The 23,634-nt window shown below is 42.0% G+C and overlaps 1 protein-coding gene across 3 annotated transcripts in view; it reads right to left on the bottom strand.

The window, feature by feature from the left end:
* The window catches only part of LOC128436696 (glutamate receptor 2), a 50,971-nt gene extending 27,842 nt beyond the window's left edge, over positions 1 to 23,129 (bottom strand). For 2 of the 3 annotated variants that reach the window (XM_053418510.1, XM_053418509.1), the window contains exon 1: positions 694 to 841. In XM_053418510.1, the coding sequence (XP_053274485.1) occupies positions 694 to 781 (88 nt within the window). In that variant the 5' untranslated portion in view covers positions 782 to 841. Of the gene's footprint in view, positions 1 to 693; positions 842 to 22,979 lie in introns of those variants that run through there. The other variant, XM_053418508.1, reaches the window with a different exon arrangement.
* Between the last annotated feature and the right edge of the window lie 505 nt (positions 23,130 to 23,634).

Genomic DNA, 23,634 nt, shown 5'->3' on the forward strand with positions numbered 1-23,634 from the left:
CCTGCCTCATCATCTCAGGAAACCAACCACCACCCTGAACTCTACTATTCATCGCATTGCTTGTGATCAGACCTAAGCTCTGCCTTGTCCTCACCATCAAGCCCTCCTCATCTCCTCTGCTCTGGATCCTCCCTCAGATCGGCCCCCCTCCGGCACCCAGCTCTGACACAGTTCCATGGTTCAACCTGATATTTGCTCGTTTCAAGAAAAACAGTTTACCTATGCTATCCTATCTCAGTCTCTGTGTTCTGCTTATAGGTTCTCTGACCAGCCCCTACACTTTGTACTAAAGCAGGTCCAGAACAAGCGTGTAGATGACAGACAAAGGCTCAATGTTAATCCAATGCACTGCACTTCTATAGCAGAGCTTTACGCCTCAGGCCAGCATTACATCATGCTCTGATGAAAACAGAGTATTCTGCATGCATGAGTCCTCGTTTCATTTATTTCTAGTCTTTGTTGCACAGTTACTGGAACCCAAGTATAAAATAACGCTACAGTGTCTTGTTTTTTTTAACAGGGAGACTAAACTCATTTTCTTTTATTCATTTATACCATAAAATTTTTAACTGGATAGTAGATTGAAACAATACAACAAACACATCAGTCTCTACAACACTAATGTTAAAAATTATTAATATTTTTAACATCTGTCATTTTTTTTGTTCGGAATAAGAGAAGAGCAATACTTACAGCAGTTAGTGACAGCAAAGCTATTGGCCACCTCCAGGTTATCTATATGTGGAGTCAGTCTGAAGTCTGCCATCCCAAACTGAACCATGCCAATTCTGAATGCACTATACTCCTGATCTGCACCTCTGGGGAACAAACCACCTGAGACAGACGAACACATACAGGACCAAGGTAAGACCGACATGAAAACAAGAAAAACATGAAGATAAACAGCTGAATATAAATTTGATTCTAAAATACACATTACAAGATCACAGTTTTGAGTATGAGGTGTTTTTGTGTATGTCGTAATGTTTTTTAACTTTACTGCTGTACTTAATGAAGTGACGGCTGTCTCTCAAACTAACAGCCTTGTTTACTATCATTACTGCAGTACCATCAGGAGGCAGTAGAGGTCATTTTGACTTTAATTCAACACCTAACAGGTTATTGTTGTTTGCTCTAATAACCACTAGGTGGCATCTGATGTGGCACTGGAATATGGACCTTCTGTACCATGTACTCCTGCAGTATGATGCATTTTAATGCAATATTTTGCCAGAAAATAGGAAGAACAGCAACACAATGACAGACAGACAACTGACCCCAAAAATGGAGTATAATATGGCAGGAAGGTAAGAAACAGCAAGGCAAATTGTGATTTACAGCAGTTTGTGTTTCATCTAATGGCCAATACATTAAAAGGAAGGAATAATTTAATGTAGGAATTTCACAAAGTATATAAAGTTTCCACTAATTCAATGAAAAAAAGTCCCGGAAAAATAAAGGTGCGTTCATTAATATAAACATATGCTCTGTTTTGTGTATACACCATATCAAATTTGACCAAATGGTTATCCTAATAGATACCGACAACAATCGGAATGTGTTCAGACAGGTGCTGCAGATGCTGGCTCGGAGAAATTCCCAGAAGGATAATTATCACTGCAGCAAAAAGTCTGCTTTCCTCCCACCTCAATATGTCCAGGGTTCTGATCCTGATCAGACCATGGAAAAAGCTCAACTTTGAACTTAAGATAAATAAATAGATTCCTCAAATCGGCTGTTTTGAATCCACCTCACCTCATCTAAACATTCAACATTATTACCTAAAAACAGACACATTCCTACTGTGAGGATCAGCTGTGCTCTCCCTACATGTCCTCTGACATCACAATCAGTCAATTGGCATGCGTAGAAACGAATACATTCGAATACATAGAGTAGATACAAAACAAATCATTTCAGTGTGCTTTACATACTGGCAGATAATATAATCTAAAGTATAGTTTGGTACATTTGTTAGATATGTAATACATTGTTAAGGTTTGAAGGTCAGTCTTAAATTATCAGACAATTGGAACAGAACTCAAACATGTTCCAAACATGGGGAAAAACTAAAGGCTGCTTCACTTTGCATGGTTCTGGCTCTGGCAAGACTAAACTTGTCTCTGGTGACCTGAACACACTGTTAGAACAGTTTCACCTGCTGAAGATTTTTCCTAACGATAATCTTTGTTGTGTTTTCAATTTTTTTTGTGTCATGGATTTGGGCTGGACACTTAATTTGAATCTTTTTTTTATTCCGGGGTCAAAAACGATTGTTCCTTACTTCCCCTTATCTCATACTATATCAATCATGAAATGAGATGTGACTGAAGCAACTCAGCAGCTGACACTGCATGATTGAATGATGACTTTGAGGGAATTTGCAACAGCGGGATACACTGTGAAGAAAAAAGAAAACATCAATCTTTCCATTGGGTGAAGTTGAGTCAAACACAGTTAGGTAGGGTTGTGAGAAGAAAATATGGGCTTTCAGGTCAAAAAACCATCTGAAATTAAGATAAACACAAGCTAAACAAGGTTTTACAAAACAGAGTCTGCAGAGAACTGAACCTGTTTTATTTTGATAGTTAGCCAGTAATGTATATTTTACAGGTAAGTTTGCTATGCTGGCCATCTTGTGCAGTAGGGAATGTAGTGTGGATCCATGTTTTGAAGGAACACAAGCATCTCTGTTGAGCGCATACCTCCACCAAGGCCCAGTAGAAATTATATAAATAGAAATCATAGAGCTATCCGTTCCCTAAATTTTCCATCACTATCCATGAATTATTCCATTGGAATTTAGTTAAAATTTTGACAATCTCGGAATGTAAGAGACTCTGAAGTACATTCCTGGATCCTCCCCCTGAACGGGTTCTGCACCAGAATTTAAAGGGTTCTTCGCTGACTCATACTGCATCATTCTACCATGTTGTGTGGAGGTCCATGCCTTGCTTACAAACATACAAACCAACCTGACAAACGGAAAGGGGTGAGAACAACCTCTTTGGGAGAGGTGACAAACAATACTTGAAAACACATTGCTTGGGAACTGAACTACTTTCTTATGTACCATAACTATGGCAACTTAATTACCTGCAGAAACAAAGGCAGATCATACTATTTCCCCCATACTACGGGGGAAATCAGAGCTCTTCTTCTTTTAAAGACAAGTCATTAATGATCAACTCTGCTCCTTTAAGTCTGCCAGACTGTGGTACACTGTCACAGGCCTCCAGGGTTCTCTCTGCATGCACTGCTGTCTGGCTGCATCCACAGTCCCACTTTGTCCCAGCAGCAGCATCTGGATCCTGAGTGGAGCTGCCTCACTTTGACATATCAGCCAGTCATGATGGATGATCCATTGAAAGCACTATTTCACAAAAGTCTTTTTCAACCATTTTTTAAAATATTTTTTAGTTCGATTTTAGACCTAACCAAGCCATTTAGAGTGAATGAAATATGATCACTGTGCATATTAACATGTGTTTGCAATTCAATCTCTTTTTTTTATCAAGTATTATCAAGCACGCACTGACGGGGGGAAAAAAATATCTTTAGAGATTTAAGAAAATAAATGATACCTCAGCTCAGCTGCAGTAGTTGAGTTGAAGCTGGCAGAATGAGGTCATAGTTGTAGACACTGACTGATTGACCGTGAGCAGTGAGAGTGGGGTTGTATGAAGAAACGATGGCTGCTTGCACTGACTGCGTAAAGTCTGAATACACTCGCTGAGCTTCTGCCAACAGAAACAAGGCCACCATAAATAATGGTCATTGACTTAGGGTGGATGTCACGTGGGCTCCTGCTCCTCTCCTACTATCAAAACTTTCATATTGTAGTGCAGGCAAATTACTTCGGTGAGTAGAGGTCCTGTTTCACTTTCCAAAAGATCCTTCCAACACTGTTAATATGTTTCCTGGAAACTCCACTAGACAAAGAGAAAACCCTCCCTTGCTCAATATCTGTAAATATTATGAAGATATTTAGTGGGTGCAATCTCCATGAATCACTAAAAAATATTCTTCATATAACCACCAACGCACACACATTTTAAACTACCCAATTTACAGAAAACATGGAGGGTAATGATTGACCAACTCCTTTTTCTGAACAATAATGCCAATATTCCCAAATTAATTTAACATTTCGTTCATGACCTTGCAGCCAACTGAACTGGACTCTAGCAGTACACATTTTTGTTTATTTTTCTCAATTTGATTGAAGCTCTAAGTTACTCTTATTTATATGATTATTCTCAGGTTTATGTTACTCTATTATGTCTGCTTCATGTTACTGTATTGTATTTAAATATTTTTAAGTTATGTGCTGGGAGCTCAACATTCATGTGAGAGGTCTCCTATTCAGAAAATAATTACAACGGTCCTATGTCCTGAATGTTCAAGGAAAAAGGTTTTGCACTTAATGTGTAGAAGACAATGTTGTTCACAGAATTAAATGTGACATTTGAAGTAAGTTGACCAGTCTTATTTTCCTCATTTTTTGTAATGCCTTTGAATAATATGGGGGACATGAATCGCACTATATCGCAGAATCGAATCGCTTGCTGTATCGCAATATGTTAGGAATCGCACTTATATTTAATCGTGGCCCAAATATCGCAATACTATCAAATCATCACATTTTTGCTAATTCCCACCCCTAGTAATGATAAATGATGACATCATGGTGGACTATGTCCGTTTGAGTCTGTGTCAGCTAGTGTAACCAGTTGGAGATTAAAAGGGTTTAAGTTGTTGTTTGTCCTCCACTTGCTCTCACAAAGATCAATCTTAATATTTATGAAAGGAAGAGAGAAACATTTTTGGGCAGAATAATGAATTAATAAGAGAGTAGGTTTCACCACAACAGCACATGCATACAGCTAACCATATAAGACACACATGTACAGGCTGACTGCATACACTGATGCTAAAACTGGAACAACTGAAGCTGAGTAAACAACAAAAAAAAGCAATGCAGTTGACCACACAGGCCGAGCTTCAGATAATGGCGCAGAGCTCAGTTATTGGAGTGTGAGATGGGATTTGGTGCTGGAAAGGTTAATAAACAGTCCAAATCCTGACATTTTAAAAATACTGAGGTAAACAAAACATCGTAGAGAAAACATCATGAAATGAGCAGAATTTGAGTAGCTTCATTATATCCAATACTGTTAAATCAAAACATGATTATCTTAGCCCCATGTCAATTCTCTGAGATACATTGGCCTTAAGACAAGGGGTTCATAACGTGAAGGAACACTTCTCCAAGGGGAGATGTATTGGATAAACAGCATATACTAAAAATACTGTATACTCTAATGTATTAAGTCAGGGATTAGACATTGACGTTAGACCTATTTCCTTTTTTATTTACTGTCCTTATATTATATTAACATATTATCTAGTATGTTGGCACTCATGTGCACTGATGTTTGTTCACGGTAAATGAACTGTACTTAATGACAAGTCACATTCACTTCTTTCTATGTATAAGACTTATAAGATATAAGGCCACGGTTTAGTCCACCATGATCCGCTGAATGGGCGAAGACTGTGAAGAAGTCATTCTGCATCTCCCATCTGTCACTTTACCAAAAATAAAATGAGATAAACTTTATTGATCCACATGACGGGGAAATGTCCTTGTTACAGGAGCAGGCAGGTCAGAAATGAGGTAGACAAGAGAATAAAGAAATATAAAAAGGAAAATAGAATAGAATAAATTAAAGTTAAATAAAAAATGATAAAAAGCATTCTTGCACTGTGGGTGGAGCAGTCTGCTGCTGAATGAGCTGCTAAGGGCCCCCATGGAGTCATGCAGGGGATGAGAGGTGTTGTCCATGATTGAATTCAGCTTTGCTAGTATCCTCCTCTCGCCAACTTCCTCAGTGGAATCCATAGGGCAGTTCAAGACCGAGCTTGCTCTCCTAAACAGTTTATTTAGTCTTTTCCTGTCCCTCTCAGTGCATCCACAACCCCCAAATATGATGAACAGGGTGGACCAATCTGTCAGCACTGTAATGTGGTTGTCCATATCTAGGGCAACGGAATTGCCAGTGTCAGAATCCTGACCCAAGCAACTAAGCAGCTCCATCGGCTTTAAACTACTAAGCCCCTCTGCCAGCAAATCGACATTTGGGCACGAAGAGACAGTGTCCAGTGATGAGCCCTCCCGAGATGATCAGGTTGGTGAATGTCCAGTTATGAATGCGAGAATGCTTGGGCAGATTTTGCCTCGCCCTGTGGACACTGGCTTACAGATCACTATGTTGAGAGAAAGCACTTTTCACCAAGTGTTTGGTGAAAATGGAGTTCCTTCCACATGGCTGACTTTGACTGCTGCAAATTACATTGGTTGTGCAGTGCTGGACATCACTATTGGACCTGTCATAGTGGAGTGTTGTAAGAAGGTCCTAGAAAACTATATTCCAAGATGGTGCAGTGCAACCACAAGAACTGCCATTGGAAGCCAACCCGCTGGGGCAAATAGCCAGGAGGAGAGCTATGAAAATCATGAAAATGAGAGAAGTGTGGGTTATGTGCGAGCTACAAGTGTTTAGAGCGCCAGGTATGAGACTGACACAGTATTTCACCAAATATCAACAGGGAATGCCCCACCAATCGATGAGTGACAGATCCCACCTAACATCTATTAAGAAGTGTGTGCCCTCTAGCATTATATGCTGGAAGCAGAGAAAAAAAGATGGCACCCTGATATTATGTAATCTGTAGATTATCGCAAGGTAAATGCTGCTACTCGCAAAGACGCTTTTCCATTAAATGGTAAATGGTTTGTATTTATATAGCGCTTTTCTAGTCTTGATGACCACTCAATGCACTTTACAGTACAGTGTTGCCATTCACACACACATTCATACAGTGCATCTATTATTTTATTTTTTTCTATGAGGGGCAAATCAGGGTTCAGCATCTTGCCAAAGGACATGTCAGCATGCAGATGGGGAAGACTGTGATTGAACTGCCGACCTTCTGGTTGAAGGACGACCACTCTACCGCTCAGCCAGAGCCACCCCATTACCCCGTTATCAAGAGTTGAAGAAACACTGACCATCTTGTCCCAGGCAAGGTTTTTATTCCACCCTTGTCCTGGCCATCGGATGCTATCAAGTGCCGGTCCACCCAGATGACCACCAGAAAACTGCATTCACAACTCCCATGGGCATTTATGAGTTTGACAAGATTCCTTTTGGGCTGTGTAATGCTCCTGCAAACTTCCAAAGATGGATGGAATCCTGCTTAGGTGAGATGTACATTGAGTCTCTTTTGAATAATTTTATTGTGTTTGCCCGACTTTACCAATCACCTTGTGTGTAGGATGGCGCCGAGCAAGGCTGCTGTGTCCCACGCTCTCCCACAGCTTTGGTCTTTTTTTCTATCTTGTCGTTATTTATTCTACTGTATTTTGTATCATGCACTCCGGTAAAGTGAGCCCTATCATCATATATGATAGAGAACAACTTCTGTCCATCGGTTTGACGGTAAAAAAACACTTTTTCACCGCCACCGACAACAAACAAATGAGACTACCCATGGCGCTGTTTACCTGTCGTACCTGGAACTCGGAGGCGACGACGAAGGAAACGAGGGTCGCGGGCAGGCGTCCTGGTCCGGCTGAGGAAACGTGATAACCGGCCTCCTCTACCAAGCATTCTTCTGGCTAATGTCCAGTCCCTGGACAACAAGCTGGACGAACTTCGTAGCAGGATGACTTTTCAACGGGACATCAAGTTTTGTAACGTGTTGGTTTTCACGGAGACTTGGCTCGACCCATCGATTCCGGACTCCGCCATTGTTCCCGTGGGGGTCTCCATTCACCGCCAGGACCGGGCAACAAACTCAGGTAAGAGCAAGGGAGGGGGTGTCTGCTTCATGGTGAATAATCTGTGGTGCTCTGATGTGAGGATTATTTCTTCAGGCTGTACTCCGGACCTGGTGTACATTCCGCCACACGCCGACACCAACCAGCGGGGACCATGGACGGGCTGCATGCGGGGATCGACAGGATGGAGACATCACGGCCCGAGGCTGCGTTTATCGTGGCCGGGGATTTTAACAACGCCAAGATGAGGAAAGTCCTGCCGAGATACTTCCAGCACATCAGCTGCCCGATGTGTGGCGCGAACACGCTCGACCATGTTTACACTCCCTTCCGTGGTGCGTATAAGGCCCTCCCCCGCCCCCCATTCGGCAAATCAGATCACGTTTCAGTCCTGCTGCTGCCTTCCTAAAGGCAGAAACTCAAGCGTGACAGACCGGTGACTCGGACCATTCAGCGGTGGACCGATCAGTCAGACTCGGCTCTTCAGGACTGTTTCAGCACAACGGAGTGGTGCGTGTTCCAGGATGATGACATCAACACGTACACGGACGCGGTCATCTGCTACATCAGCAAATGCATCGATGACGTCGTACCCAGGATTACTTTGTGAACATTTCCAAACCAGAAGCCCTGGATAAATGGTGACGCCCATGCTAAACTCAAAACACGGACTGCTGCCTACATCTCAGGGGATCTGGAGGAATACAAGAAATCCAGGTACGCGCTCCGGAGTGCCATTAGCAGTGCTAAGAGACTCTACAGGGACAAAGTGGAGTCCCATTACAAGGGCTCCAATACTAGGAACATGTGGGCCGGACTGAGAACCATCACAGACTACAAAGCTAAAACCAGTAGTGCTGATGTAGTGTCTGCATCTCTCCCAGAGGATCTGAACACTTTTTATGCACGCTTTGAGAGTAACTCCCCGGCTGCGGTGATCGAAGAGGCCCAGGAGGACCGCTGCCCCCCCGTCATAGCTAGGGCAGACGTGTGGAAATCTCTCAACCGGATCAACACGCGAAAGGCACCTGGACCTGATGGCATCCCTGGCCGAGCTCTCAAAGTGTGTGCAGATCAGCTGGCAGATGTGTTCACAGACATCTTCAACCTGTCACTGCTCCAGTCTGTTGTCCCCGCATGCTTCAAGAAGACCATCAATGTCCCTGTTCCCAAAAAAACTAAAATCCTCTGCCTGAACGACTACCGCCCAGTAGCACTCACTTCCATCATCATGAAGTGCTTTGAGCGGCTGGTCCAACCATACATCACCTCCTCCCTCCCTGACTCTCTGGACCATCTTCAGTTCGCCTACAGGTCAAATAGGTCGACTGCAGATGCCATCTCCCTCACCCTCCACACTGCCCTCTCCCACCTGGACAACACCATCGTGCCCCTGAAGCTCGTCACCAAGCTCAGAGACCTCAACATCGCCCTCTGTGAGTGGATACTGAACTTCCTGATGGGCAGACCACAGGCGGTGCGGATCGGCAGCACAACATCCTCCACCCTGACTCTCAACACCGGTGCCCCCCAGGGCTGCATGCTCAGTCCTCTCCTGTACTCCCTGTTCACGAATGACTGCGTGGCCACCCACAGCTCCAACACCATTGTCAAGTTTGCTGATGACACCACTGTCATAGGCCTGATCACCGGCGACGATGAGAAGGCCTACAGAGAGGAGGTCAAGCCCTGACATCTTGGTGTCAGGACAACAACCTCCATCTCAACGTCAGCCAAACGAAGGAGCTGATTGTGGACTACAGGAAGAGACAAGGAGTGGAACACGCCCCCCTCTCCATCAACGGGACCATGGTGGAGCGAGTCAGCAGCTTCAAGTTCCTCGGGGTCCACATCACTGATCACCTGACCTGGACCCATCACACAGACTCCATCAGGAAGACGGCCAGGCAGCGGCTCTTCTTCCTCCGCAGGCTGCGGAAGCTCCACATGGACTCCAGGATTCTCTGCAACTTCTACAGGTGCACAATAGAGAGCATCCTGACTGGCTGCATCACCGCCTGGTATGGCAACCGCACCGCCCTGAACCGTAAGGCTCTACAGAGGGTGGTGAAGTCCGCCCAGCACATCACCAGGACGGCGCTACCATCCATGGAGGACCTCTACACCCAGCGGTGCAGGAAGAAGAGCAGCCGAATTATTAAAGACCCCTTTCACCCCAGCAATAAACATTTTTGCCTGCTGCCGTCTGGCCGACGGTACTGCAGCATCCGGGCCCGCACCACCAGGCTCAGAGACAGTTTCATCCCCCAGGCCATAAGACTTTTAAACTCCTCTGAACTGCAATAATTCCACCAGACAAGCACTGTGACATATTTGCATATTGCACATAAATGCACTATTGTTGTTTTATTTTCTCTTCAGCTGTTTATATATATATTTATATATATATATACTTTATTTCTATTTAAAATTTTGATATTCTATTTTATTCTATTTTATACTATTTCTATTTTATTTTATAGGTTGTAATTACTTGAGCATTGCTAGAAGAGAACCTGTGACTAGGGTTAGGGTTAGGGCAAGCAGCATTTGAAGGTCTGAAGGAAGTGTTGGGCCAGAGCCCAGCGGATGACCACAAGACACAGGTCAGAGGTTATCCAAAGAAAATCTAAACAAAGGCCTGTGTAAATCAAGGCCTTGTGGAACATTCTTATCCACCTGTGAGTACTTTTTCCTGGCAGTTTCGAGAAAACCCCAGCAGGTTTCAAGGCCCCCGCAGGAACACGGAACCCCTGCTGGGTCTGAAGAGCCCAAAGGGAGGGAGCCACCAGACACTGGAGCCGAGAGGAACAAAGGGTTGTTAAACTTTCGGCGGGAAAACATCCTCCTGCAGGCTTAAGAATCTCCCCCTGGTGGTGGAAAATGTTCTGGGAATGCCTTGGAACCCCCGCTGAGTTCCAAGCCCCGCCCACTCAGATCCATTCCTGACAAATCAATTGGCCGATGTCCTATGACCAACTCCTCAAGGAGGAGGACCTCTCAGGTAATTTAAAAGCCCTGGCACTCCAAAAATCGCTGCCATTTTTACCCTGCTCTGAAGACGTCAACAGACCCCTTCGGGGCCTCCCAGATGTTCCAGTTGCTAAAGGGGGCAATTACAGACGTTCGTTTTATTTCCATTTTCTTTTATTTCTTCATCAGTCGACGTTTTATTTTGATAGGACTTTTTGTTATTTTAACTTGAAGAGGCCGCGCACAGGAACTCGCTCGCCGGCTGAGCATCACAGACTTTTCTTCTCACGATCCCCACAGCTGCGACACAGCTGTTAATCCCTGCAGGACAAAGCATCATTCTGTCGCAGAAGAGACGAGGCCGAATTCCGTTCCACGAGCAAGACGAATTCGCTCCATATCCGGTCCCAGCACGAAGCCGCTGCAACAGATGAACCAGCGCTATCCAGCTCAAGCCATGACTTCTTCACCTAATTCCGGGGATTCGCTGACCGCATGTACCCCGAGGAACACAACACGAGATTCACTGGACTTCTGGAAAATCCGCGCGCCACTCGCAAGCAACACCGCGGAGGTCACAGTAAGAGGCTTTATTGTCTGGGCAGAGACTAGTTTAAATACTTAGCGTGTCATGTTTATTTGAGTGTGTTTGTTTGTAGATCGCTGATCTGTTTTTAAGCCGTGTAACACGAGGGAACGATGCGTCACTTCCGGTTCCTTGTTTACATTGTCGAATGTTTTAAAGTGCCTCGCGCCGTGACAGAGAGCCTCCGGCAGCACTGTTATCGTCCGACTAAGTTTGCAGAGACTTAACCTGTTAAAAGATCGGTGCACAACTCTAATTTGTGTACTGAGTGGTGACGTCACTGTAGCTGGTCTCAGACGATGTTTTTTTGATGTCTCTCTCTCTTTCTCTCTCTCTCTTTTCTCCTAAACCTGTTTTTACACACGTCCCGACCTACACTTACATATTTCATGTGGCATAGAAAATTCTAGATTTAAAGAGCCTTAATACATTTCGGCGCCAGAACCAGGAGATAAGAAATCTCTTTGTCTAAAGTTCCTTTGTGTAACAGGCGACCGACCGCCATCTTGTCTTCGACCTCATGTCGTCACCGGGGTCATAAACCTCCATCTTGAAAGTACGTGAACGTAACATCTTGATCCTGGCCAGACTACGTCACTACGTGATCTCGTCATTACGCCATAGCCACTCCCTTTTTTCTTTAGACACACACACACCCACACACACACACATAGAGACACAGACAGGCAGACACACACGACCACACACACACACCAGTAGATACTCAGTATTACATGTGTGACCATTGTGATAAGTGCTGCTGCTGCTGTTGCCTTCTTTGAAATATTGGAGTTTGTTAAATGAAGAATCATGGAATAACATTAACTTTATTTCCCTTTAATAAATACTTTTGTAATTAAAGTATTTGTATTTCTGTGATTCTGTGATTACTATAGCCTGTGCTCGAACTTAAAACCCTTCATTGTTTATTATATAATCATTAATATTAAATATTGAGATTATTAATATAACATTTATCACTTGAGACTGATAACTATAGTTTGACTAGTTGGTCCCTGTAACCAGGGTGGTGCCCCGCTACGATAAGCATTAATTACAGACTGTTTCATTCTTAATTGATAATTTTATTGTTTTCATTAATTATTTAACCATTATTAATTGATAACCGTATCATTTCTAATTAATTATTTTACTATTCTTAATTACTAGCTTTATAATTTTTAATTATTTTTAATAAATAATTTCTACTTTAATAATCATTTCTCATGATTATTAATAATTAGCCAACGTCAAATCTACTACTACTATTGCACAACAGAAGCCTTGAAAGAAGCTCCTTTTCTTTCCTTTGCCAACTTTTCACTACCCTTCATTCTTTACACAGATGCCAGCATGTGTGGGTTGGGGGCAGTGCTAAGCCAGATTCCATCTGGAGTGGAAAGGGTGATTGATTTAGCCTGTGGGAGCTTGCAAACAACTGAGCATTAAAATGGGGCAGTAACAGAACAATTTCACAAGTATCTTTTGGGTTCTCGCTTCACCGTATTTACTGAAAACAATACCCTTTCTCATCTGCAGACAGCCAATCTGGGAAGCATGTAGCAGAGATTGGCAGCCAGGCTGGCAAGTAACAACTTTGACCTAAAGTTCCTGGCTGGAAGGCCTATGCCAAAGCAGATGCCCTGTCACAAAAGCCCTTGGAAACAAGTCAATCAGTAAATGCAGATGAAGAGCTTCCTGTGTCCCTGCCTGGAACTATTCCCACACTATATCACAGTCAAGACTATTTGGAAACATGCCATTAAATTTGTAGGTAGCCCAAGGAGGTTTCATTCTGATCTAGGGGCTAACTATGAATCTGCAGTCCTGCAAGAGTTGTATAGTTTCTATGGGAAAACCAAAAGCCTGACCAACCCCTATCACCCGTAAGGAAATGGGGTCTGTGAACGTTTTTAAGCACACACTGCTTTCTCTCCTTGGTACTCCAGAGGAGAATCAAAAACTGCGGTTGCCTAAATGCATACAGGACCTGTCGTTTATGTATTAAAACATTGTTCACTGCTCTACTGGACAAACCCCCTCTTACCTCGTGTTTGGAAAGCACCTACGCCTTCCCATGGATGTAATGCTCTGCACTCGAGGTGAACCAGAGGAGCCTCAAAAAGACTGGGTCAAACTTCACCACAAGAGACTTAAACTGGCAAACCAGCAAGCAGCTGAGACGGGAGAATGTCCGCTATGAAAGCCATGACAGAGGGAGAACACCACCATAAATTACACACATTATGACTCAGTCATGACACAGCCAGGATTTCCTGTTCAAGTGATTCGAATCAATCCAGATTCATGGTCCCAACCCCATTGCTTCCATCACTAAATAAATGTGATTGTCAGTTTGAGTGTGAAGAGCGACATAAAGGAACAGACACACACACAAACACACACAACCCTAGAGAACACGCTGAAAGACTAACGTATTACAATACAAGCCTAAAAGTTCATCTAAATCGTTACCATCTTGTTAATTAAGCTGGTAACATACATTATGGGCCAAATGTTTAATATTTATTCAAGATCAGTTTTTGTTAACAGAGTCCAATTTATTTATCGTTTCAATTGTGTGTGGTTTATTTTGTTTGGGTTGTATTTATTTGGTATATTTTATTACCTTTAATTCTAATTCAAATGTCAAACTGAATATTCTTAAGAATTCAGTCCATGGCTCTTTTGTCTACTTCCATGATTATGCTATAACATTATCATATTAGTGGTATAATGTTTATAAATAATATCATTTGTCACAATACTTTCAGGTACAATATACAGAGGGCCGAAACTGCTAAAATGCGGGACATTTTAATTATAGTTTCTTATTTTCAATGCTTAATAAAACTGCAGTTTATGTGCTGGTTTTTTCATTTGTTAAATGTTTCCATACATGTAGGTTTGTTTTACAATAAGTTAATACCTGTATAAAGTAATAGTTGGTCATTGTAAATCAGCTTTTAAAGGTCATGGTACAATTTAAGGTTCACAAATCAAATGTCCTCTTTGAAAGTTATATATTCTTACTGTATATGCGCCTTATAAACGGTAATTGGTCTGTATCTATATAGCGCTTTTCTAGTTTGGATAACCCTTAAGGCACTCTACTGTGAGAACGGCACGGCTGCCAGGGGTGATTTGTATCTGGCCCACAGTTCATTTCAGTATCCTACCCATGGACACTTCAGAACACGATACGGGAAGACTTGGATCGAACCACTGAGCTTCTGCTTAGAAGATGACCCACTATATTAAAGAAGAGGACATACACAGACTTGACAGATGTCATTTTCTAATAATAAGAATGCTTTTACTAATCAGTTTTAGCTGGTGCTGTGGGTTAAAAGAATGCTGATGTGTCATTAGATAAAATGTGACAAAACAACTTGAGGAAAGGCCTAAATTAAACTTGACTGTTGTCAGTTTGTGGGGTCTCTGCAGAGACATATACCTGTCTAAATATCCAGAACCTCCTCTTTGGTAGTTCACCCTCCCACGACAAATGTTCCATAATGACACACACACACACACACACACATAGCTCAACAGTACTGCTGACAATAGCAAAATGTAAATACATGTGATAAGGAAATAAGTAAAGAAATAAAATGGAATCAGCACAGTATCACGAAAGAAAGAACAGAGGGATCACAATGGAATAAAATACAAACGAATAAGTACTTTTGGGGATATTTGAAGCTTTATATTGAAGTCTATTTTGCATAGCATATGTTCACTGAGTTACTGGCTTCTGAAGTCAATCCTCCTATGCATGGTGGCCATGAAGAGATCCCCTTGTGCCATGACAACAGTTACAAAAGATGAAGGGCCATAGTCAGTCCTTGTTCTGTGTATTAAAAACATTCGGAAGCAAAGCTTCAGCAGTGTGAGTGAGTCAAATTCAGTGGGTAACTTTCCTTTTTCTGTGTGAAACACACGTGCAATGTTTCTTTGTTGACTCAAAGTCAGTGGAGATATTCAACAGCAGTTAACCTGCAGTCACCAAGATGAACATGCCACGTTGATTTGTTTAACTGTGACTTCTCAAGGCAAATTTTCTCTTCAGCTACACATAAGATCGCAGTTTCATAGAAAGCAAATTTTCCGTTTTGTCACACAAAATGGAGCACATCCCAGCTGTTTTTAAACATGAGGAAAAGTCACAGCAATACATTATTCTCTCAAAGTATAGTTCATATGGTTTGTGAGTGTAATATTCAAATGGGCATGAAAATTCAAAATACATTCAAATGTAGTATTACGATTTATTATTATCCACTCCTCAGCCCAGTTGTAGTTCAGGGCACCAGAGTGGCCCGGGCACCCTAGACTCCTGTAACAGCCACATTCGTCTCACATTATTGTCTTTAAGGCATATATTAATAAATTTGTAATGTGACAAGTATATTTCTACACAGTTAAAGTCCAGGTACAACATATAGAGCCTACTTGGCTAACACTGCTGTTAGCAGTGGAAAGTAGGCTACATAATGTTTTACAAGCATCTGATTAAAAAATAGTGTAGCCAATATTCCTATATTCAGCTCCAAAGCTAAAGCATCACAGAACCTTTATTCCCATCACCCCTCTCTGTTTCCATAACTTAATTTGGTAGTTGAGTAGTTTTAAGAAAAACCTCTTGACATGTACAGTATGTCATGGACATATACTGTGTTGATCAAAGTACCTTCAGGGGCTTCTCAGTTGATAATTAGAATCATTAACATTAATGGCGCAGGCTTACACCACATTAAAACTCAGTATTAGGAGAAAAAAAAAAACATTAGCCCTTTGATTTTACCAGTGGGGGCTTGTTAATAGGGGGCTTGTTAATAGGGGGCGTTGGGGCGCCGCCCCCTCCAACATGCTGAGAAAAAAAAGCCTATTTAAACATTGAAAACATAATTTAATTAGATAATAATAGTTTACTCTTACAATGCTCCGGCCAAACAATGGTGAATGTAAGTGAGTTTAAGAAAGTTTTGGCAACCACAGGACCTGAGGCTGTTCTTTAATTATTGTTTAACTATAAAACTAGCATTAGTTTATGGATCACGTTTGACAGTCACAACCTTTAGAGGTAAGTGCTTAACAGTGTGACATGAAGAGTCTTCAATAGTAAATCGCTGGAACTGCCAAACCAGCAGTTCACCTGGATTGAATGTGACTATACCAGCATGGACCCTTCCACAGCCATTCAGGCTGTATAGAATATTGATGAAAGGAAGATAGATGGATGAATGGCTGTGAAGGGCGAGTATGAAGATGGATGAAGAATGTCACTGTTAGGCTGAACTGGGAGGATGAAGACTCAGAGTGGGGGTCCCTCTCAGGCACATTTCCGCCCAAGCTGGTCAGACCACCAGACAGAACCTAGGGAGAGATATGAGAGAAATTTGCACATGATGAGCTGGAAGGGATGTAGGTAAGGATAAGGATGGAGTGTGGAAGGGAGGGTGAGGGGAAGGGAGGTTGCGTCAAGAGATCTGAGACAAACAGAGCAGGATGGATTGACCGGGTATAAAAAGGGTTGATAGGTAATTAGAGGAGTGGTTCAGGCATGGTCCCGTTCCCGAGCCTAAGTTTAATTATTATTTTAATTTCACTAGTACAATCTGTACGTTTAAGAGTAGGCTTAAAACCTTCCTTTTTGAGACCTAGACTTGCTCTTAGGTATGCTGCTATAGGTCTAGAAGATTGATAACATCAACTGGCGCTATGCATTAATTAGTGCGGCAGAACTTAACTTGTCCTATGTTCTTAAATAGGAGGCGTTTAGATTCAAAAGGCATAGAGGTATTGATGTCTGATCTACTGAGTGGGCCACATGGCTTTCATGGTACTGCCATAAAAGGGGAATTTATGACACATGACACACAGAACTTCTCTTTCCAGCTTCTCCTGCCTCTTCTCCATCCTTATCACATCAAAGTAATTCATATCACATCAACACATGTTTCTGACTTGACCCCTTCCCCGGAGTCCCTGTGCCTTATCGCCCGCAGATCCAGGGCCACAGCTGTGGCCACATCATCATGGATTGCGATTTGTGGATCGCGTGTCAGAGGTCGCGGTGGTGGATCCAGTGTGGTGGATTCTATGTTGTGCCGGCTGATCGTAGTGGGAATGGCGGATTCTTTGTCGTGTTGGAGTGAGATAATGGTGGTGGACCACGACCGAGGTGGCAGCTGATGATGGATCCTAACTGGCGGCAATGGACAATGACTGTGGACTATAGTGGATCCGATCTTGACGATGGATCACGATCTTGCTGGCTACTGACCATAGACTATGATTGCAGCAGGACTGCTTGATATATAGTATTGAAGTTATCCTTCAAAATGTTTACCCTCATCAATGCTGCTAAAACCTTTAATCTTGATGATGTTTTCCTACACTTGACATCTATTGCACTTCTGTCCGTCCTGGGAGAGGGATCCCTCACATGTGGCTCTCTCTGAGGTTTCTACGTATTTTTACCCTGTTAAAATGTTTTTTAGTAGTTTTTCCTTAATCTTGCTGAGGGTTAAGGACAGAGGATGTCTCACCATGTTAAAGCCCTATGAGACAAATTGTGATTTGTGAATATGGGCTATACAAATATAATTTGATTGATTGATTGATAGTATGGACCACTCCACAACCATTTAACATTAAATCTCTCGATGGAAATTCGAAAGATTGAAAGGCTGTATTGTATATTGTGGATGGATACATGTAAATGGATGTTAAGGGGGAGGATGAAGATGGATGAAGAATGTCTCTGTCAGGCTGGTCTGGGAGGATATGCTGTGGACTGGGCAGATGGAGACTCTGTGTGGGGGTTCCGTCTCAGGCATCCACCCAAGCTGATGTCGGACCACAAAAAGAGTCAGACGAACAGGTGGTATTGGTGTGAAATACCTTGAAACAATTCTGGCCAGTAAAGTAGGCTGAGAGAGTGCTTGGGGCTGTTAAGGATGGCTTCTTAGGAGGCATGCACGATGAATGGGGTGAGTTTACTGGGGCCAAAAGAAGAAGAAAAAAAAATTTGGATGGATGGGCAAGACTTTAAAGGCGCTGTTGATGTCGTCTTTTGACAGCCAAGCTCTATAGCTGGCAAAGCGGATGAGAGTTATGGCATGGTTGATTGTTTAACATTACATGGAGAAATCTGAACTGGGAGTGAGAGGTGAATGCTTGGAATGTATGAGCCGTGTAGGGAAGACAATTACCTTCTTTTTACAGGAGTATTTTTGTGGGCTCATGAGCTCTTGAAAAGGAGGACTGTCAAATGGGCCTATCATGATCCCTCTTGACCTCTTTAGCCAATAAGGTGTCAACGGTATGGGATTCAATTGGAGTCAAGTTGACAGAGTTAGAATGTAAATGCCGGCGAGGCTGTGGTATTCTGACCACTAGGTGCAGGTGGCTCGACTGACACTTTTGGCTGTTGCCTAATACCGGGTTCACACCGGACGCGGAAGCGACGCGCCAAGCCTTAAAACCAGCTGGCTCCCATCCATCCCCGTTAAACATTTGTGCTGTTCACACCGGACGCTGAAGCAAAGGGTGCATCACGCCGTGCAGCGATCGTTTCGGCGTAGAGTAAAATTTTTTCGCTCATCGCGAGCTTATCATGCCAGGAAACACACTGAAAAATGATTTTAAACTATATAGATTGCATATTTTATATTATGTAAATTATCAAATATGCATCCCATACTTTGTATTCCACTTCTGCCACATAAGCAGTCATAAAGATAAAAAGAGAGAGGGGGGGGGGGGGGGGGGGGGTGCTACGTATTCTCCACATAGACTTGAGTGGAGAATACGTAATTTACCCTCGTCACCCGAAATTGAACAGAGCAGGGGAGAATTTCTTGAAGATGGATGACATTAAATTAATAATTGAAGTGGAGAAGTACAGTGAGTTGTATGATCCTCAGCACATGTTGCACTTCACACAAAGTGTGAAGTGCAACATAGACAAGCAGGTCAAAACAGGTACAAACACTGAAGCAGATAGAAAAGAGGTTCTTCCCTCAGATTATGATTCAAAGCAGTGTTTTAACTTCATTGTTTGCAGAAAAAGCGATGTTCATTTATATATTTGTATTTTTCTATTTAATCAGCAATAAAATTGCAACCAACACCCAAACTCTCCATACACACAGCACTGCACTCACCAGAAACACACAACACGCTGTCATCATTATTTTTTTTTGTCTTTCCAACTCCCCTTCCTCTTTTAGGAAAGGGCTTCTCCCCACTGGGCCTGAAGGATGCAAGGTTCCGTGAAGGAGTTCTGGGTTCTAATCTCCATCGCTAGCTCTCTCCCCAGGGTTTAGGCGCAGCTGACGAGATCAGGCCCCTTTTAATTCTTGTCCTCCTCATTTTCAAGTGGAGGGGAGGGGGATGCTGTGAGGATGGTGCTATCTTTTTTTCGCCCTCATGAAAGGCAAAGCAACTCTACACTTCAGTTTTAAATATCCTCTCTATTTAATTTATAATTCTATCCACTCGCCAACACACTTGCACCAGTACTATAAAATCTCTCTATAACAAATAGTGCCATCTCCGAGTTTTTGTATGTCCTCCCTTCTCGTTTCAATCCTGAATGTTCATCATGTCTTGTTTTGTACTTTCTCGATTGTTCTCTTGTCTTGTTTTGTCTTACGTCACAATAAAAATAAAATAATAGTAATCATTGAGAGTGAAAGCTGTAAACTGTTAAGGAAACCTCTAACTTGGTGCATTATTAAAAATATTGAGGTAGGCCCTTCACAATAACAAATTCTGTTGGACGATATTTTGTCCAGGAAATTATTGCGATAGATGATTATATTGTCATAAGTATGAAAAGATTCAAACCACTGGTACAATGATAATATTACAGCATAATCATGCAAGTACACCCTTACAAAGAGAAATTAACTTAATTCTTAAGAATATTCAGTCTGACATTTGAATGAGAATTAAAGATAAAATATCAATAAATTAATAAAAAACAAACCACATACAACCAAAACAATATATAAAATGGACTCTGTTTCTCTGTTAACAAAATTCAACCTAAATTAATATAAAACATTTGGCATAGGATTTATGTTGCCGGCTCAGTGAACCGGATGGTAATGATTTAGATGAGATTTTAGCTTTGTATTGTTGCAGTGTTTCACCTAGGATTATTTGTGTGTGTATCTGCTCTTCACATATTTAATGTGTTTAAATATGTGCTTCATAATCTCTTTGAAGAAGCACAAAAATAATCTACTGTTCAGTTCCTAATAACTTGTGATTGGTGTTGGTGTTTATAGTTAAAGTGTAAAGTCAGCATGAGAGAGGAGGTAGAACACCAAGCCAGATACAGTACAAACCAACCCCTGCTTCTGCTCTGATCTTCATCTTTTTACAGGGTTTTGTTTCCGCTGTTCGACATACATCACCTCCTCTTCTCCCTCTTCTCTGCTTCACGTTTGTCAGTCTTTGAATGACTGGGGACGAGTATAAAGTCCGCAGAGAAAATGAGATGAGGAAGCGACACAAGTCGATCAAATACAGAGACACACCAGCTAAATGTTTGCTGCAGCGGTGCGACCAAGGAACATTTTTAATCGCACTTCACCGATTTTTGTACACATGTACAAACTATTCACAATTTATATACAAAGGTCCCCAACCCTCCACCCCAATTCAGAGTCGTCCCTCTCAATATCATTGCAAACATAAGCCTTGATATTGCCTACATACATTTTAATAGCAATAAAATATGCACTGACTAAACACTTGATCGCTAATTATAGGTGCAAAATAATGCATTCTTAAGCTTTGGCATATTGCATCCCCCCCTCTCCATCCCTCACAGTGGTTTGTACATTGTTCACCGCCCCCCCTCCTCAAACACTCACTCACTATTCCTCTCTCTATCTCTCTCAGAGAGTTGCGCTCCAGTTTAGACTGACTTCCTGTAAGTCGCAGCTCTGCAACAGTTGTTGTCATAGGATGTAAGGCACATTGCCTTAATTCTACAACTCAATAGCAAAAAATATTTTAATCACACTGCATATTTTTGTTTGTTTTACCTCACAGTTAAATCTAGACTCTACATAACCTGCAACTTCTAATGCACATGGAAGGCAGGAAATCTCATCCTATTTTCAAGCCGTTGGTTGCGAATGTAAGATGTGTTATATATATGCTACAGAATGCTTGGATTCAATAAAAATGTAGATTTTCAAACAAAAATATGTGATCTGTTGTAGATGATGAATTGGTATCAATTTATAATAGTTAAGATGAACTTATCCAAAACAATTTGGCTGCAAGTACAATGTTTTTTTCTTACTGCATGTACAATTTCGGTATTGTTTTTTTAAATAAATGAAGTCTTAATTCATTGAAACAAGACAACATTACAACAAATGCTGTTATATAGGCTCAGTGAATTGTAGGCTTTATAATGTTGTGGACTTGTACACATTGACAGCAAAACATTATAGTTGTGCTTCTTCAGGACAACTAAATCTAATTAGGCATATTATTGGCTTTAGCATGGTTAATGGATGTGCTACGATACTAAACCTGCAAAGAGGAGGTATCTAATCTTTTTCACTGCACCAAAATGTCAAGTAAGCATAAGGACCCAGATATATCAAATGCAAGTTGATATATGAAAGTAATGAAGTACTTGTAGAAATGATTCACAAACTTGTCATCAGGCAAAGGCAACTCAGAGAGGAGCTGGCTGTGGACAGGCAGGGACAGTCAGGCAGAGGGCGTCTCAGGTAAGCTTGTTAGTTTTTGTAAAGTCATTAGTAAAGTGATAGATTGTTGTTGTGTTGAACTGTGAAGGAGTATAGAAATCACCTTATTTCTATTCTTTGAGATATATATATATATACTATACTGGTCCCCTATGGTGTCCCCCTCCAGGAATTGTCATTGAAGAAATGTCTTTGTTTATCAAAACAATGAGTCTTACTATGAGAAATTTCTGACTGTGACAAAAATCTTTGTAATGATGGGTACATTTTTCACCACTGCGTAAAGACGATTATCCACAATCCTTAGTAATACAAAACATTATGATCACTTGATTTTATGTTTAACAATAGAAGAGCCATTCATGCAATTTGTCTAAATGTATCTATCGATTTGAATGAGATGGAATGCAGCTGAAAATCCTGTCCTGTAGGGGTCGTCATACATACCTGTGTTTGAGGGTCCAACAATGAAACATGTCGGAAGTGCTGAATTTTAATCATCTAGGATGTACCTGCCTTTAGCTTTGTGCCAGTTAACATCTTGAATACAAACAAGCGTATACCGCGCACACAAACCACACACTGCAGTGCACGCGCATTTAATAACAGCCTACATATATAAGATGTTGACAGAATTGGAGCAGTCCGTATTGAGATGAGGCCTCTCCTCAGTGACAGTGGCACGAAGACGGAGAGAGAGAGAGGCCCACACTGATGGTCGGGAGACATGGATACATACGATGAATGAGAAAAGAGGAACAAGCAGGAGGAACAAACGGTACAGATGATAACGGTGACGCGATGGCACAAATGAGAATCCTACCGATCTGGACGCTCGGAGATCCGCACAACGCCTCGCGCCATAAGAGTGTCACCACAAACAGCAGCTTCATGGTGCTGGTATTGCTCCTTGCGCAACGGCACCGCAGCCTACAGCAGGTTCCTACCAAAACATCAACGAAATCACACGCTATGCGAGTTCATGGCGTGATTGCAGGTTCGCTCTCGAGCGTCTCGAGCTCTGCGGATGCTGTCTTCTCTCTCCGTGGAGATGCGCGTACCACCGCTACTGCTGGACTGGGGCGCGCGCCGAGGGTGATAGGAATACCGATGAGGCACGACAGCTGAACGTAAAGCAACATTTTTGAAACCAAGATGAGGTCTCAGGAACCTGATAGTTCACGACACCATAGCTGGAGGAGTTTATATAATGACACCGCACAACAAGCAATATTGGAACTGGCTGCCAGCTGGCCTCTGAACCGTGAGTTGATTAATTCGATTAAGAATAATTTAATATTATGAACATACGTAATAAACAAAAAAGCTCAAGTTCATTTCTTCAGTGAGAATACCATTCTAGCTTTCAAGTAACATACTATGGCCATCAAAACACACATTTTCACAAAATGCAATATAACACTACTTCTGTTTTGTGAATGTGTTTTGACCCTTAGGGCCACTGTGTACTGTTACCT

This window comes from Pleuronectes platessa, chromosome 3 (genome assembly GCF_947347685.1).
Source record: "Pleuronectes platessa chromosome 3, fPlePla1.1, whole genome shotgun sequence".
NCBI classification, from domain to species: domain Eukaryota; kingdom Metazoa; phylum Chordata; class Actinopteri; order Pleuronectiformes; family Pleuronectidae; genus Pleuronectes; species Pleuronectes platessa.